At 49.8% G+C, this 17,279-nt stretch overlaps 2 protein-coding genes across 2 annotated transcripts; both read left to right on the top strand.

Annotated features, from left to right (window-relative positions):
- The first annotated feature begins 3,477 nt into the window (after nucleotides 1-3,477).
- On the top strand, nucleotides 3,478-4,421 carry LOC144251009 (olfactory receptor 2G3-like). Its single transcript, XM_077794145.1, is given in 2 exon segments — nucleotides 3,478-4,189; nucleotides 4,192-4,421. Coding segments are annotated over 2 exon segments (942 nt in total).
- A 7,720-nt stretch (nucleotides 4,422-12,141) lies between these two features.
- LOC144251008 (olfactory receptor 14L1-like) lies at nucleotides 12,142-14,587 on the top strand. The gene is made up of 2 exons (XM_077794144.1): nucleotides 12,142-12,256; nucleotides 13,611-14,587. Exons 1-2 carry the CDS (start codon nucleotides 12,142-12,144, stop codon nucleotides 14,585-14,587), a joined length of 1,092 nt encoding a protein of 363 aa, XP_077650270.1.
- Nucleotides 14,588-17,279: the final 2,692 nt, after the last annotated feature.

Genomic DNA, 17,279 nt, shown 5'->3' with positions numbered 1-17,279 from the left:
AGCAGGCACAATAAGTGCTGCTGGTTGGAAGGCATCTTTGCTGTAAAATTACAAACAGAAGGAGGAGAGATCTCCCTCTCCTCATTAAAATGTAAATGTTTATTACATTTCAGTTTTTTTTTAAATGGTCAAAATTCTGCCTTTTCCTCAATTTTGCTGTTAACCTAAAAGTATTCTAAAATAATAACTTAAAATTTTAAATACACTTGAAAAGTTTAAATAAAAGAATAAAATGGATTTGGGGCTAGATGCTGCTGGGTGAAAACCAGAGGTGTCGCAGAGGACAGGTCTTTATGACCTGTGGTTCTTGTCTCCCTTTCCCGGGTCCTTCCAGGGAAGCACTTGTATTTCCTCAGACTTGAGGTTCAGCAAGAACTGAAGTCTGCATGTCCAGGGCACCTAGCTTGAACAAGAGGCCAGGCACTTCACCAACGGGTGATCGTCTGACCTGGTCCTACGATGCCTGAGCAGACACGGGGGACAGTAACCGTTGCTCTTTCCTCTGGTTGGCAGAGTCATCCTGGAGGAACGGTGCATCTGGGAAGTGTGCCAGGCCAGGAACCTTGGTTCTGCCCCTTAGGAGAGGCTATGAGTACCCCTTCAGCCCATGGCACAGCTCTCTGCCTGTGGTGGCCGGAGGCTGCCCTGGGCTGGTGCCATGGTGCAGGGTGTGGAGCCAGCTTGTGGACGAAACCCCACATGAGGTTCTGGGCACAGGCAACCTCTAGGGTGTGGTGGGCAGGCCCCGGAGAGCTGCTCTCCCATGCCTGGCCAGCAGCACAGCAGTGCCTTGAGACTGAAGGGTCACGGGGGGACTTGGTGTCCCTGGCTGGTCATGCGTGTCCCTGTCTTGCCAGCTCTGTCCTGAGCATTCCTGTCACCTGATGCTTCAGGCACAGGTGTTCCTTGCGTCTTTCTCGAGGCTGCCTTGTAGATGCAGCAAGGGAATCTCAAGGACAGCTGCCCGTCTTTGAGTCGGTGGTCAGCACCTGTGCAAGCCCAGCCCCTCTTCTCCTCCTGAGTCCCCCCAGGGGCAGCTCCTCTTCACACCTGGCATACACTGTGCTCCCTAGGAGGAGGGTGGGAGGGGAGGCTCCTGCTACCTCTCAGAGCTTCCTCATGGCTCCACAGCAAGTGAATAAAGGCTTTGCTGCAGTTTCATTTGGGTCCCTGTTGCTCTCTCTGGCTTCTCTGGCACCTCCCCATCCAGCCATTCCTGAGGTTGCCCACTTCCTGTTTTCCTCGATGTCCAGAACGGCCTAGTGACTGTGTGACCCAGGACACTGGGAAAGTGCAGCCAGACTTTTGCAGCATGCTGACCCCTTAGCGCGCACTTGACATCCATCAAGTCTTGGTAAATATGACCCTCCCTTTCCAGGCAGCCTATAGTGTTTGCAGGTTTTCATGAGGTCAGTGGCGTCTGGAATTGGGGTAGACATAATTTAAGGGTACAAGAGACACAAAATGCATCTTATGAGGTTGGGGAGCCGGGACAGGGGAGGCTAGGGCCAGAGCCAGGAGAACCTTGTCTCCTGAGATCCAGGATCTTACAGTCACTCTCCCTGTGGGTGTCACAGGCAGCAGGTTAGAGAAGGTGCGGCCATGTGGGGGGCAGCCAGGGTGGGGGGGCTGCAGGGTGGGGGGCTTCCCAGAGGTGCAGGAACGCAAAGGGGCCACTCCACCCTGAAGAAGGGGCCACTCCACCCTGGAGAACAAGGTTCTTCAGCTCACAGGAGCGTGTTACTACCTGCAGTGCCAGGCTCTATATCAGCCTTGGCACAGCCGCTAGTGTGTCCAGGTTCTTGAACCAGGTCCTTTGCAGTCTCTTGGCGATCTTTCTTTTTCTCCCTCATCCTTCTGCACGAGCAGAAGGCTCTCTTCCAGATGGGTCCAAAGCCCGGTTCTCCGCAGGCCTCTCATGGGTTTGTGTGGGCAGTGTTGGTGGACGTCCTTGCTTCTGCTTCCCATGCAGGGAGCAAATCTGCACCCATGCGCATCCCTTCCTCAGAACCTGCGCTGAGCTCTGGGTGTGGGTACGCAGCGGGCAACACGGGCTGACGGGTTGTGATGTGAATTTGAATTGGGAGTGGTGGCCAGTCAGACAATTTTTCAGAATGATAATTGTGTTCTGTTATTTAACATCTCCCTCCTTTTCTCATCTGAAAACAAAATGCAGACTCATCCTGTGCCATTGGTTTATCCCCCTCTCCATTGGAAACCAGTTTAGATTTATTTGGGCATTTTTCACTCCACGGTCCCCGTCAGGGAAGAGTGTGTTCAGGTGGTTCTCAGTCTGTGACCACCCTGCGCCTGATACCTCATGAGGACCACCACACGGTTCTGCAGTCAGCCCTTCCTGGTGTCTTTGTGTCAGTGGCCATCCGAGAAGGAAGCCTTGGGCCCTGGGGAATCTCAGGCCAGCGTGGAGGTGGGAGCTGGAGGTGCCCCTTGGCTCAGTGGCCGTCAGGCAGACTCTGCCTGATTTCTCCCAGGCATAGGTCTTTGTGAACCTTTCACAAAGGGGGCTTCTGCACCTCTGTCCAACTCTCACTCATGACCTCGGGCTCCTTGGCCTCTCTCATATACTTTTTGCATTTCCTTAAAATTTAATTGGTGGGGCTCAAACGGTAGAGTGCTCGCCTGGCATGTGCAGGGCGCTGGGTTCGATCCTCAGCACCACATGAAAATAAAAATAAGGATATTATGTCCAATGAAAAAACTAAAAATAAATAAATAAATAAATATTTAAAAATGCTCTCTCTCTCTCTCTCAAAAAAAATTAATTGGTATTTTTCACCAGGTTCAAGTTAAGGAATTTTAATAGATTTGTGTAAGTATTCTTTTAAGTGAATTTTATAAGAATGATATAATGCGTTTTAACTCTTTACTAGTAACATATATATTATTCTTCAGTATTTCTCTTTTTTTGACCTTTGAAGACTTTTAGCCAAATTTTCTAAATAATACCTAAATAAATAAAGTATATTTTTAACAATGATCTTCATCTTTGGCATTTCAGTTATGTAAGTGTTCAATCTGGTTTTGTCTCCTGGACTGTGAAGAGAAGGGCACATACAGAGTATGAGCACGTGTGGGGGCAGCCAAGAAGGGGCACGCGTCCCAACCCCCACCTGCACCTGTGATCAGGATTTCGGTGAAGATTTTCGCCAGTGGCTGGCACAGCGCAGAGGCCCGTCACCCCTTCATCTGAGGAAAGCCTGTTTTCGTGACAGTCACTGCACAGTCTTTACACGCAGGCAAACACCCACTCCGTCTCTGGTCATCAATCACCAGATCCAAAGCTGAAGGTGTCTGAGGTTTCCCGAGGACAGTCAGTGGGCTGGAGGGAGAAGCCGTTGGCCTCCAGGGCCAGCAGCACAGAGGGCTGGGTCTGCTGACCCCTTGGGCTCTCACAGGGCCTAGGCCTACCCTCTTGGGTCTCCTCCTTCCCTCTGCAGGGGCAGCTCCCTGGGAGGCATGGACTGGGCCAATGGGAGCTCCCCCATGGGGTTCATTCTGCTGGGCTTCTCTGCCCACCCCCGCCTGGAGGCTGTGCTCTTCGTGTTTGTCCTGTTCTTCTACCTCCTGACCCTGCTGGGAAACTTCGCCATCATGACCATCTCGTACCTGGACCCCGCTCTCCACACGCCCATGTACTTCTTCCTCAGCAATCTCTCCTTGCTGGATGTCTGCTTCACCACCAGCCTGGCGCCCCAGACCTTGGTGAACCTGCGAGGACCGGCGAAGACTATCACCTACGGTGGCTGCATGGTGCAGCTCTACGTGTCCCTGGTTCTGGGCTCCACTGAGTGCATCCTCCTGGCTGTCATGGCGCTGGATCGCTATGAAGCTGTCTGCAGACCCCTGCACTATGTGGTCATCATGAGCCCGCGGGTGTGCCAGCAGCTGGCCTCCGCCTCCTGGCTCAGCGGGCTGGCTAACTCCCTGATCCATGCTACCTTCACCCTGCCGCTGCCGCTCTGCGGCAACCACAGGCTGGACCACTTCATCTGTGAGGTGCCTGCACTTCTCAAGCTGGCCTGCGTGGACACCACTGTGAACGAGCTGGTGCTCTTTCTTGTGAGCATCCTGTTCCTCGTGATCCCACCCGTGCTCATCCTCATTTCCTATGGCTTCATCACTTGAGCGGTGCTGAGGATCAGGTCTTCGGAGGCCAGGTACAAAGCCTTCGCACCTGCTCCTCCCACCTCACGGTGGTGGTCATTTTCTACGGGACCATCATCTACATGTACCTGCAGCCCAGTGACAGTTATGCCCAGGACCAGGGCAAGTTCATCTCCCTCTTCTACACCATGGTGACCCCCACTCTGAACCCCCTTATCTACACCTTACGGAATAAGGATGTGAAGGGCGCGCTGAGGAAGCTCCTCTCAGGAAAACTGTGTCCCCTGCGGACATGATGTGGCAGGAGCTGCGTGGGGACCCACACCAGCCTCTGCCAGCCAAGCTCAAGCCCCACACTCCACGCCCACAGACCTGCCCCTGCCTCTGTCCTCATGAGGGTTCACAAGGACTGAGCGGTCACATATTCGCTGGGCCAAGAGCTGAGCCGAGGGAAAGGGAGCATGCTTGAGGTCCCTACTCACCCCTGATCTGCAGGTCAGTGGGTATTGTTCAGCCCTTCCTCTCCGTCAGTTCTTTCTTATCTCAGACGCATGTCAAGATTCTCAGAAGGGTCAGAGGAACAAAGAGTGTCAGATGTTTTTTCATGACCTGGTGCATCTCCTTCCTGGTCTGAAGGTCCCTGCACGCATGGTAGATACAACTATTTTGAAAGAAAAGGTGATCTAATACTGCTGTTCTGACCATCTCATGATTAAATCAATAACACTAAGGAGAGCTCAAAGGACAGCATTTCTGTTTGTGAAAAGCAGCTTTATTGAATAGTGACTGATATGCAGAAAGTGTAAATATCTAACGTGTACAACTGAATGAGTTGTCTCCTAAGCAGACACCCTGAGAAGGTCACCATGTTCACGGTATTCAATGTGTCCACCACCTCTAGAAGTTTGCTTGTGCCTCCCTTTTGTTGTAAGAACCCAGCGTGAGGTCTACCCTTTCAACATTTTTGGTCCTGGGAACTGGACCCAGGGGTGCTCTACCCCTGAGCTATATCTCCAGTCCTTTTCATCTTTGGAGACAGGGTCTCAGGAAGTTGCTGAGGCTGGCCTCAAGCTTGGATCCTCCTGCTTCAGCCTCTGGAGTTACTAGGATTGCATTGCTGGGATCACAGGTGTGGCCACAATGCCTGGCTCCCTCTCAACACCTTGTTAAGTGTACAGAGTAGTATTGTGCTCTTTGTGAGCCCCCTCAGCATGCAAGACTGAAACTTTGCATCCATAGAAGAGAGTTCCCTGTTTTCTCCTCCTCCAGCCACACCCTGGAAGCCGCCATTCTAAGCTGCACTTGTGCATCTGGACGACTTCCAATACCTCTTGGGAGTGGAATCATGCACCAGCTCTCTGCAGAGCCCTTCAGGGGCATCTGCCTCCCGCTAAGTGGCAGAGTCCTCTTTACTAAAACCCAGAATGATAGTCCATTAGGTGGATATACCTTCTCTTTCTCCCTCCCTTCTTTTCGTATTTTAATTGACACATGTCACACAAGTGTGTACGCAGTGTGCTGTTTTGATATAGCTACATTTTGTGAAAAGGCGAAGTCCGTGTAATTAAAACACACACTGGGGCTGGGGTTAAGGCCCAGTGGTAGAGCACTGGCCTAGCATGCATGAGGCCTGGGTTCAATCCTCAGCACCAACAAAAAGTAAAATAAAGATATGGTGTCCACCTAAAACTAAAAAAAAAATAAATATTTAAAAAAATAAAAAAATAAAACCCACACTATCTAACATGTGTTTTGCTGTTTTGTGCTGAGGCCGTGTAAGATGACGTTCTTAGCAGTTTTCAAGTGTAAGATAAACTGTTCTCGGGCACAATGGTGGCCCTGTGCAATGAATCTCCTGGCCTGGGTCCTCCTGTCTGCCTGGGGCCACATCTGTGAGGCACAGACCCCACACCTCGTTCTGGTCTCATCTTCGTGGGTCCGACTTTCTAAGGCTCTGCAGATGCCTAGATTGTGACAGGAGCTGGTGTGTATCTCGGCTCAGCCTGACAGGTCACTTCACACACCATCACCAGGTCCCCACGCCGTGGCCAGTGGGGGACTTCCCTGTTCTTCGGGGCATGACCTGCAGGGCCCGCATTGAAGGTTCTTTTCTGGGTGTTCTGATGGCTGGTGGCTGCACCTGTGGTCACTCCCTGTGGCTCAGCCATGCGCACTCCCACCAACCCTGCAGGGGTCAATCTCTCTCTTTGCTGATGTTTGCCACCTTCTGTTTCTGTATGTCTTCTGCTTGACTGGGTTTGCGATAGAAGCTCTCCATGGAGTTCTTCCACTCAGTCATTGCGTTCTTCAGCCACAGATGTCCTGTTTCTTGTTTTATGGCTCCTCTCTGTTGACATTGTCCTTGTGCTGATGTGTTATTGCTTCGTTCTTGGTGTCTGCTCTCGGGGCCCCTGAGACACTTCTTTGGAACGGTGGTTTGATTCACGGGTCTCTCTCCGTAGTGTCAGTGACTGGAGATGTGCTCGGGAGTCCTGATGTCCCATGCCCTTTGCAGCTTTGTGCCGGACCCTCTCTTAGGATGTAGGTCTGGCTTCAGTGGGGTCAGACCTCACAGTTCTGCCACTGAGAGACCCCGGCAGCTCCGGGCCTTTTCCAGGTAGGATCGTGTCACACTCTTGTCTCCCGTGTGAGGACGTGTTAGAGTCTGTAAACAAGTCTGGATGGCGCCTGGCAAAATGCCAGAGGGAGTGGTTTGTGAAGTAACGCCAGCGAGCCATTAAGTGTGGAGATTCCTTATTGGTTGACTGATGTATCTAGTTTATGTTAATTAAGATAAGCTGTGTGGAATGTATAAATACCTCTGTTGTCCTACAATAAACGGCTCCTACTCCAGCTGTATCAATCTACACAAGTTGTTCGTCACCCCCGGTTATTTTGCTGCAGCCAGACTGCAGCAAGGACGCTCAGGCTGGAGTCTCCCAGGGCTGAGTGGGCTAGTGTCACCTCCAGCCCCTTTCCCTGCAGTGCTGTGCTGACCACCGGGACACCACCGCAGGCTCCGTGTCTCCCCTTCCCTCCTGTGGCAGACGTCTCGGGGCGTGCTCTGTCTGCCAGCCTGGCAGAGTGCGGGGGCCATCCTGAACTGTCCACTCTTTCCAGAGGCCTCGTGCAAGCCCCCAGGGGGAAGTGTCGGGCTGCGTGCGCTGCTTCTCCCAGTCCCACAGCTGTGCACACAGCCCTCAGCCCTGCCCTCCACCGGGCAGTACTCAATCCACACAGCCTGCCAGCAACTGAGAGCTGCCCGGGCCATTTCTTTCCTCTCATCTGCCCCAGCACCTACATTGCTCCACTTCCCTCAGAGCTGGGGAGGTGATACGGGAACAGCCCTGTGGTACTGGGACAGGCAGGCATGACCTGCATACCTCTCTCCTCCTCCTCAGGGCCTCTCAGCTCTGCTGGCCTGGGTAGAGGCAGACCCTGATGAGGTGAACTGCTCTCCTGTTCACTCCCTGGCATCACTGCTGGGTGTCTGGGGCTCTGCAGGTCTCCTGAGGTGTGTGGCCACGTGTCGTGGTACACGGAGTATATCCGTGGGGCGTAGAGCTTCTTACTCCACCACCTCTCTGTTCACACAGCACCTGGTCTTTTCCTCTAACTCTCACGACTCAAGGAGAGTAGTGGAGTCAGGTCTAAGGAGACCCAGCTCAAGCTGCGGAGTAGAGAAGTCCGAGTGAGACTGGGTCACACCTGTGAACCCACAGCCTGCTCTCCACCTGTTGGCCCATGGGTCTGTGCAGACAGCAGCAAGTGCTTTGCACGTGCGTGTGTTGTTGGTAGGTATGCATTTGTGTCTTGTAGTAGCTGGAGAAGAACAGGGCGAGGGGGACAATGTGGCCATACTAGAAGACAGATTTCATCAGCTGGATAATCGGCACATGGGCTCCTGCGGTGTTGGCTTTGACATGTGAAGTGAGACACCACAGTTTGTTTTGTTTCAGACAAAGCAGTGTCCTTTCTGGGAGAGTTAATGATTTTCTCCAAAATTGGCATTAAATTATGTGTGTGACCTATTTTAAAGATAGGTTTATTAAGTGTGTCCCTGAGTGAGGAGAAACCACTTCCCAGAGCAAAACAAGGCATATCGCTCTGCAAGTACACAGAGACCCGCTTCCAGGGACAATGCCCACAGGGCCGACCATGCCTGCAGAGCAATGGCCACAGACCCTGAACGGCCAGCGCATCTTCAACAAGGAGGGAGCAGAAGGGGCCATCACACAGGACTTCACATTACGTCACAGCCAGTGTACACGAGGCACTGTGGGGGGGACAGAGTGGCCCTCACACTCGAGGCCACATGCTGATGTTCCTCAAGTTTAAAATGGACAACTATTCTGGACATGGCTCCTGAGGGGAGGGAGGCCTGAGGCTTGGCTCTGCTGGGGTGGGCTTGACCCCTGGGTCCAGAGCTGGCTTCGAGCCTCTGTCCGTGGAGGACAGTCTGGAGGCTGTGTGTGGCTGACGTATTGGCTTCCTGGTCTTTGGGGCTGGCCTGGAGACTGCGCCATGGCCTCTGGCTTGGTGCTGGGCTCTGCCCAGATAGGTCTTCTGTAACAGCCCTGAGCCCTGGTTCTGTTAGAACATGGTACCATGGTGTACAGTCTGGCACTGGGTGGGCCTAGAGCTAGTGTCCATGGGACCACAACAAACCACTGGGTGGGCCCCACCTCAGAGGCTGTCTTCTGTGGGACAACCTGGCTTCCAACAGCATGGAGTCTGCCCTGGATTGTGGGTCCATGGTGACGCTTTGGGGCAGGAGTAGGATCATGGATTCACTTTGGTTGAGGTTGGGGGCAAGGAAGGCTGGCCTGTCACTGGCTAGGCCTGGCTACTAGATCTCTAGGTACCAGGTTGACCGTGAGGCGTGTGCACAGTCAGGACCTGGAGCCATCTTGGGCTGTTCTCCCACGGGGCTGGAACTGAAGCCTGGACTACCGGGTCTGGTCTGCACTGGACGGCTGGGTAGCCTGGTGTCATGGGCTGACCTGATGGTGGAACAGGCTCAGGACTTAGGTGGGTCAGGGGTAGGTGTCAGGAGGGACCCTCTGGTTGTGGGGTCAGCTGGGAGGCTTGGTCCAGGGGTCCTGGCAGAGGGCCTAGAGCTACTGGGGCCAGTCCATACATGGGGCAGCCTGGAGCTGGGCGTGTCTGCAGCCTGGCCTGCAGAGACTCCCTGTGGTAGGGTGAGACTGGACACCAAGGCTGCAGAGTTGCCTGGACCTTGGGCCCTGAGGAAGAGCCTGGCTCTAGGTTTCCCTGGGATGGGCCTGGCACTGGGGTCTAAAGCAAGGTCTAGAGTTTCTCCTGTTCGGAGACCATCTCCACGTGGTCCTCGTGGAGTGGGAGAGGAGCCACAGGCAAGGGAAGCTGTCACCTCCCTTTCCTGCTGCACACAGGAGCCACCATTTCTTCTCCAGCTCCTCAGCCTGCTGTGATTGGGTTTTGGCATGAGTGGCTGTTCAGGTTAATATTTCTGGAAAGGGATGAGTGTTGGAAAGTCCTAATCCACAACCTTAGCAATTAAAAGAGAATAGTTCAACAAATGAGGAAATAAACTAAGCAGCTTTAAAAAGTAAGGAAGGCTAGAAACACTCCAAAAAATTAATAACGTATATTCATCAGAGACTACATGCAGAGAAATACCAAACTACAAACAGGAAAATGATGTTCCACCCATTTCCTCCACAAAGAATCAACATTCCTAATAGAAAACTAATGCCTACATACAAATAAATATCAACTCGACTTTAAATGAGGCAATATTTAACAGCACCCCAAACAGACATCCAGTGGCCTCAGTTCTGATGTGGGTGCAAAAGGGCATCACTCAGAGTGAGGACAGGTGTATGGGCCAGAGCATCAAGGTCCACCTTTAAGATCAATTCACAGAAGATGCAAACACAAGATTAACACTCGTCCTCTCCATACACTTATTTGACTTGAGACAGGAAGGGCTGAGGAAGGACATAGGAATAGACCTATTGGGTTGAAGTTTAGGAAGAAAATAGAAGAACAGAAATCTAGACCCAGGCTCCATGTTTGGGCTAATGTCTGTGGTCCACATATGATTTTGAAGCTTCCCTTGCTTCAGAAAAATGCTGCGTGTAACTGAACTCTGGGTGCATGCAAAGTACTATACAATCAATTTCCAGTCTTCTACCTTCTGCCACATAAAGGAGGTATTTCCCACTAGTGCTGTCCACTGGGATTAATCAAAGTTGTGCTTTGGTTTCTTTCTCCCAAAGAACATATTTTCAATGCAAGGAAACTTACCTCCAGAGAGCTCAGAGTCATGCAAAATTTCTCTCACTAGATTTCATTTATTGGCCAGCATTTTTTTTTTACAAAGACCATAAACTGGGCATTGTGAGGTGAACACCAGGCATGGTGCTCACCAGGTGTGTTCCTCTAGATCAGGGAAAGACGAAGATATCTTGCTCTGACCAGGGCTGCAGCACACCACACTGTGAGATCAAGCCATTTCTCCATTTGGCCTAAGAGATACTAATAGAAGCTGAGGTTCCATCTCAGACAAAGGAACAGAGGTTTGGAATTTTGAACAACTGAAGTTGCTCCATGACCCAGTTCACTAGCAATCAGTCCACACCATGCAGTAAGTCTGATCCCAGACTTGGTGAGGAAAATGATAGAAATGCTATTTTACTTCTTTATCAGTAGGTTGCACTTTTGGATTTTCACATTATCTCCTTATCTGCTGTCTAGATGGAGGACCATGAATTTTAGAATAAATATTCATTTCTTTCATTTGTATGATAGTTATTTCAGATCTTGGCATGAGCGGTGTATAATTGCCGAAAGTGTGGGGCAAAAGGACCATGGTCGTCTAGAGTCTCTACTTATGGGTTTGAACTATTCAGCAGTAACAGTTATGGAGAGAGAGAGAGAGAGAGAGAGAGAGAGAGAGAGAGAGAGAGAGAGAGAGAGAGAGAGAGAGAGAGAGTATGTGTGTGTGTGTGAGGTTGAAGGGGTGTTCTGTGCATAGATGAAAGTGTTTACATTGGCTGAATTCTTAAGCATCCTCTTCAATGAGGCAATCCCAGTGTCTTGGCCCAATTCTGCTCGGCAGAGCCCATGCCTGGGTCCTCCATCTCTGTCCCCATGATCGCTGTCTGGATACAGTCCTTTGAAGCCCATTTGAGTGAAGGTAGAAGTCATCTGGCTGCAGTAAGCCACAGTGAAGACAGAGCCCAGCGTGAGCTTGCTCCTCCAGCTCACAGGAGCCTTCCAGTGTGCCCTTGGCTGCGGTGTCCCTCCAACATTGGGCTCATGGGCAGGTGGAGAGAGCTGGAACTTGGGGAGAGACAAGATTCCCAGGGAAAGACCCCTGGCCCACTCCCCTGGGGTTTCCTTCTGGGTGTTCTTGTGGAGCTGCCCTAAGCGGCTGTGGTGCCGACGGTAGCTGAGCTTTCACAAGCACACACAGGTGTTGGAACTCCTGCAGTTCTGCAGGGAGTCAGTTTGTTGTGCATACATTCTTGATCATGAACTGCTACGGGCAAAGTTCTATTGAGAGTGGCTTGACACACTCACAGAGACTGGGAATGTGGTCAGATGCCGTTTCACTGGACTAACCCAACAAATACAGTGGGAGCCAGATGCTGGAGAAGATTGTCACCAAAACTGCTCAGTGCTTCAGCTGTGCGGCCGGATGCTCAGGATTCTGCTGCTGGGTCCCAGATTGCGGATGAGAGCTGAGGGCCAGGGCATGAGAGGGAAGGCCCATCCCAGCTGCGGCCCAGCAGACCCTGATGTGGGCACACCCTGATCCTCCTCCTGTCTCCTCACGCTGTCTTCTAGACGCCAGTCTGAAAACCAGCGAAACACCCATCAAGACCTGACCCAGGAGCAGCTCCCACCTGTCTCCAACAGCACACAGCAAGGCCAGCGTGTTCAGGACACCACCTCTGTCCCTCGTCCCCTCTTGTCAACCAGAGCAGATGCCCCTTGGTGCTGTGCTTGGTTGCGTCCTCCACTAACATGCCCCCTTCAGAGCTCAGCAGCTGCTTCTGGCGAGGCACAGAGCCCCGGGAGCTGTGGTGTGCCCCTGCGAGGGGCATCGAGGAGGGCGGTGCTCTCAGTCATTGTGGGGCAGGTGCCTTCCAGGTCATGGAACCCACTCACTCCACTGTCACCAAAGCTGAGAAGCCCTGAAGAGCCCCCACCTTCCACAGCAATAAATGTACACTTCCAAATACGTCTGCTCCACAGATGAGAGCAGCCCCGCTAATTTCTCCCCACCTATGGGTACTTCTCTCTTCTGTGAATACTATGCCTTATCTTTGTGGTCAGATCCTTTTCTTTTCATGGTCCCCTGTAATTTTCTTTTTTTGTTTTGACTTTATAATTTTTTAGTGTGTTTTAATTAGTGATATATGATAGTAAAATGCATTCATGCACTTTGACATTTCATACACAAATGCGGTATAATTTCTCATTCTTCTGATTGTATGTGTTGTGGAATCACATTGGTGATTATGTGCATAAGGTAGTAATGTCTGTTTCATTCTACCACCTTCCTATTCTTCCCCTCCCTTCACTCCCCTCTACCTAAGCTAGAGCAACTTTATTCTTCCCTAGTGTCCCTGCCCTTATTATGAATCAGCATCTGCATATCCGAGAAAACATTAGGCCTTAGGTTTTTTGGGATTGGCTTATTTCACTTAGCATGATATTCTCCAGCTCTATCCATTTACTGGAAAAGGCCATAATTTCAAGGGTCATATTCCATAAATATATATACCACATCATCCTTGAAACTCTAGCCTGCTTAGACAGAAGACAGAAATTAAAGGGATACAAATAGATAAAGAGGAACTCAAACTATCACTATTAGCCAATGACATGATCATATATTTAGCAGATCCAAAAAAAGTACACCAGAAAACTTCTAGAACCAATCAATTAATTCAGCAAATTAGCAGGATATAAAATCAACACCCATCAATCAAAAGCATTCCTATTCATCAGCGATGAATCTACTAAAAGAGAAATTAGGAAAACTACACCATTCACAATAGCCTAAAAAAAATTGGGAATCAATCTAACAAAAGAGGTAAAAGACCTCTACAAAGAAAACTACAGAACACTAAACAAAGAAATTGAAGAAAACCTCAGAAGACGGAAAGCTCTCCCATGCTCCTGGATAGGCAGAATCAATATTGTCAAAATGGCCCTACGACTTGAAGTACTATACAGATTTAATGCAATTCCTATTAAAATCCCGTGTTGTTTTCATCTCTCCAGGCCCCTGAGGTCCTATGTTGTATTTATTGAGGTTGTACTTTGTATCGAGTGCTGTGCTGTGTGGTGGAGATTTCAGGTAGCAAGATAGTTTCCACCTGTGCATGTGTGTGATTTGTCATGCATCAGTCACCTGCCTGGCTGCTTCAGGGACGTCATTGCAGGCATCCACGTAGACAGAGCTGTAACCCACTCTTCTATCCTAGGAGGAAGCTGGGCAGCCGCAGGTGGGAACAGCAGCGAGGCTGTGGTGTTTCTCCTCGTGGGGTTCACAGACTCCTGGACGGTTCAGACCACACATGCGGTCCTGTTCTTACTAGTTTACCTGGCGGCTCTCACGGGGAACCTCCTGATCATCACGGTCACCACCGTGGATGTCCGCCTGCAGACCCCGATGTACTTCTTCTTAAGACACCTGTCTTTCTTGGATTTCTGTTTTATCTCCGTCACAGTCCCCAAGTCTGTCGTCAGTTCATTCACCCAGGACACCTCCATCTCCTTCTGGGGGTGTGCCCTGCAGGCCTTCTTCTTCATGAACTTGGCGTCCACTGAGACGGCCCTCCTAACGGTGATGTCCTGTGACTGTTGTGTGGCCATCTGCTGGCCCTTGCACTACGAGGCCATCATGAGCCAGCGTGCCTGTGTCAGGATGGTGGCCCTGTGCTGGCTGAGTGGTGGGATCTCTGGGCTCATGCACATGGTGGCCACTTTCTCCTTGCCGTTCTGTGGGTCCAGCCAAGTCCATCACTTCTTCTGTGACATTCCCCAGCTGCTCAGCCTCCTGGACTCCACAGCGATCCTCCCTGAGGTCCCAGTCATGGTCTTCGTTACCAGCCTTGTGATTTTGTGCTTCGGTCTCATTACGCTCTCCTATGGGTACATCTTTTCTACCGTCACGAGGATCCTGTCCAAGGAGGGCAGGTGGAAAACGTATTCCACCTATGTCCCTCACCTCGTGGTTGTGACCCTCTTCCTGGTGTCTGGCAGCATCGCCTACGTGAAGCCCGTTTCCAGCTCACCCTCCATCTCTGACCTTCTGCTGCCTGTGTTCTACACCGTGGTGCCCCCCACCCTGAACCCTGTCATCTACAGTCTGAGGAACAAGGAATTGAAGGCAGCCCTGAGAAGGCTGAGAAGGCAGTGTGGCGTGGGGGCTCCACCAGGGCCTGCCCTTTACGCCTGACCTGGTCTAGCCAGGAGCCTCGAGCTTCCCCACTGGGGATCCCAGGGGTCACTGAGCTCTTTCTTTCTTGTTTTTTTTTTTAATGAAATTCCACTGTATTCTAGCAAGACTTTCCATATTTTATTTTGTTGAACCCTGGATGGCACTTCAAGGTACCTTGGACTGTGCCAAATATTAGTACTTATGGTCTTTATTCATTTTTTATGTGTTATTTTCCTAAGATTTCATAATTAATATTTTACTCATTAACATATCAATTATCACAAAATGAAAGTGTAGTATAAATTAAGTATGTATAAATAAATATATTAATCACAGTAGAACAAGATCACAAGTATTAAAATGAACCAGATGGGAAACAAAGAAAAGCCGGTGGACTCAAAATGTTTTAGATGTGAGAAGGTGTGATCAGGCAGACCAAAGCCTCAGGGGTTGTCGTCATAGTGAATTGAGGGCACATCCATCAGGAGGAGCCCAAGGTATATGATTTGCCCAGGAAAAATGGCAGAAGGAAACGTCCACGTTGGCTTGTTTTAATGACATAGTATTGGGCTCACGGACCCTAACCATCCCCTCCCAGGGGAGGCACCAGCTGAAAGGTGTGTGAATGTCTGCAAGTGTGCACGAGCCCGGGGCACCATTCCCTCTGTGAGTCCATGCTTAAGTGCCCCTGTGAAGGGCATCATGACCTTGCTATCCATGTTTAAAATTTCTTTAAGTTTTATTTTACTGGACAAATGAAAGTTGCATGCATTTTTGGAGCATAATGTGAAGTTTTGACTAGTTTGCAACGTAGAATGGTAAATCAGGCTCATATTTCCATCACCTCAAACAGTTATTGTTTCTTTCTGGTGAGAATGTTTAAATTCTCTTTTAGCTATTTTGGAACATAAAATGCAGCATTAGCTGTGGTCACAATGCAGTGAGAGGTCACCAGAAGCTCTTCCTCCTGCTTACCACACATGGCACCTCTGACCGGCATCTCCTTCCCCAGTCTGCCGCAGTCCAGCTGCAGCAAAATAGCTGGGGGTGATGAATAACTTTTGTACATTGATACAGCAGGAGTAGGAGCCCGTTTATTGTAGGACAACAGAGCTATTTATACATTTTGCACAGCTTATCTTAATTAGCATAAACTAGATACATCAGTCAACCAATAAGGAATCTCCACACTTAATGGCTCACTTTTGTTACTTTTCAAACCACTCCCTCTGGCATTTTGCCAGGCACCATCCAGACTTGTTTATGAACTCTAACATTCCCCTGGCAAAATACCAGGTGTTATTTTGACTTGTTTACAGACCTTAACACCAGTCCACCTTCCTGCCAGCCTGGTCCTCACCCTCACTCTCCTGCTCACTTGGTGGGCAGGTGTTCAGAGCCATGCGTGAGTGGAGTCAGTCCTGCTCCTCATGCTGGGCCTGTTCCAGTTGGCAGCTGTGCATGGTAGGAGCTGTATGCAGAGGTGAAACGGCGACTGCTAAATCCTGTCTCAAGAGAAAAGAAAACTCTAAAGCCTTTGACTGACCTCTCCACCCCCAGGAGCGGAAAAAGAAAAATACACCATGTGTAAACCAGCAGGAAAAACAGATGATAAAGGTGATGGCAGAAATTGATAAAAGACATTAAGAAATAAACATGATGAGCAACACTGGAAGCTGTTCCTATAATAAATTTAAAAATTGACAAACTTCTTTAGGTCACCTAGAAAAAAATGAAGGAAGACTTGTATTAATAAAGTCAGGAATGAAAGAGGAGAAACAGATACAGAACGCACAGCAGATAATTTTAAAAGTAGCTTTACAGAAAAGCTGTGAACTGCTGTGTGCTGAGTGGTATTCCCTCAACAGAGTGCTGGGGTTTCTGCCGCCTCAGAAGATGGCTTCATCTGGGAACAGGGTCACAGCAGGTTAAGTAAGATGGGTTTGTTGGTGTGGTTAAGATGGAGACCCAGCCAGAGCAACAGGAGGGAAGGACATGTTGTCCTCCAGGTAGGAGAGGGAGAACCAAGTTGCCCTGATAGCAGATGCCATGATGCTATGCACAGAAATCCTAAGACTCTACCCAAAGCCTGTTAAAACACATCCAGGAAAGCCACATCACGCAAAACCACATACAAAACCCCAGCAACATCTCTAACAACAAAATCAGGGGAAGGGACCTCAGATAATTTCACTTACAATAACATGAAAGAGACTACGTAAATTTCACAAAGTGGAGGGAAGATCTGTGCTCTAAAAATTGCAATCATTAATGAATAAATTAAATAGACATAAACAAATGTAGAGAGAGCTTGTGCTCAGGGACTGGAAGCATCAGTATCACTAATTGGCCATGCTGCCTAAGTGACCCGAGATTAATGGAATCCCTGTGCATTGGAATTTCCATACAGAGATTCCAATGCAATTTTTCATAGCAATAGAAAAAAATCCTAAAATTCACCTAGAACCACAAAATACTGACTAGCCCTAAGCTGCAGGTGTCATATTCATGGCTTCAAAATATATTACAAAACTAGAGTTATGCAAGCATTGTGGTACCATTGTAGAAACAGCCATGCAGCCCAAGGGACCACAGTCGAGAGCCCTAACATAGATCCTCATGTCAGAACTAGCTGACCTCTGGCAGGACTCTCAGGAGCACACAGTGGACAAAGGAGCTTCTAAGCTGAGGGAACATTGTGCTGCCAGGT

The sequence above is a fragment of the Urocitellus parryii genome, chromosome Y (genome assembly GCF_045843805.1).
Source record: "Urocitellus parryii isolate mUroPar1 chromosome Y, mUroPar1.hap1, whole genome shotgun sequence".
NCBI lineage: Eukaryota > Metazoa > Chordata > Mammalia > Rodentia > Sciuridae > Urocitellus > Urocitellus parryii.
Note: the sequence above shows the minus strand (reverse complement) of the source record. Positions and strands in the feature narration are given on the sequence as shown.

Bases quoted from the DNA above. Each gene is read 5' to 3' on its own strand.
- LOC144251008 (XM_077794144.1), top strand. From the start codon at position 12,142: ATGCCCCCTTCAGAGCTCAGCAGCTGCTTCTGGCGAGGCACAGAGCCC. The intron at 12,257-13,610 runs GTGCCTTCCAGG...CTTCTATCCTAG, and splicing joins TCTCAGTCATTGTGGGGCAG to GAGGAAGCTGGGCAGCCGCA.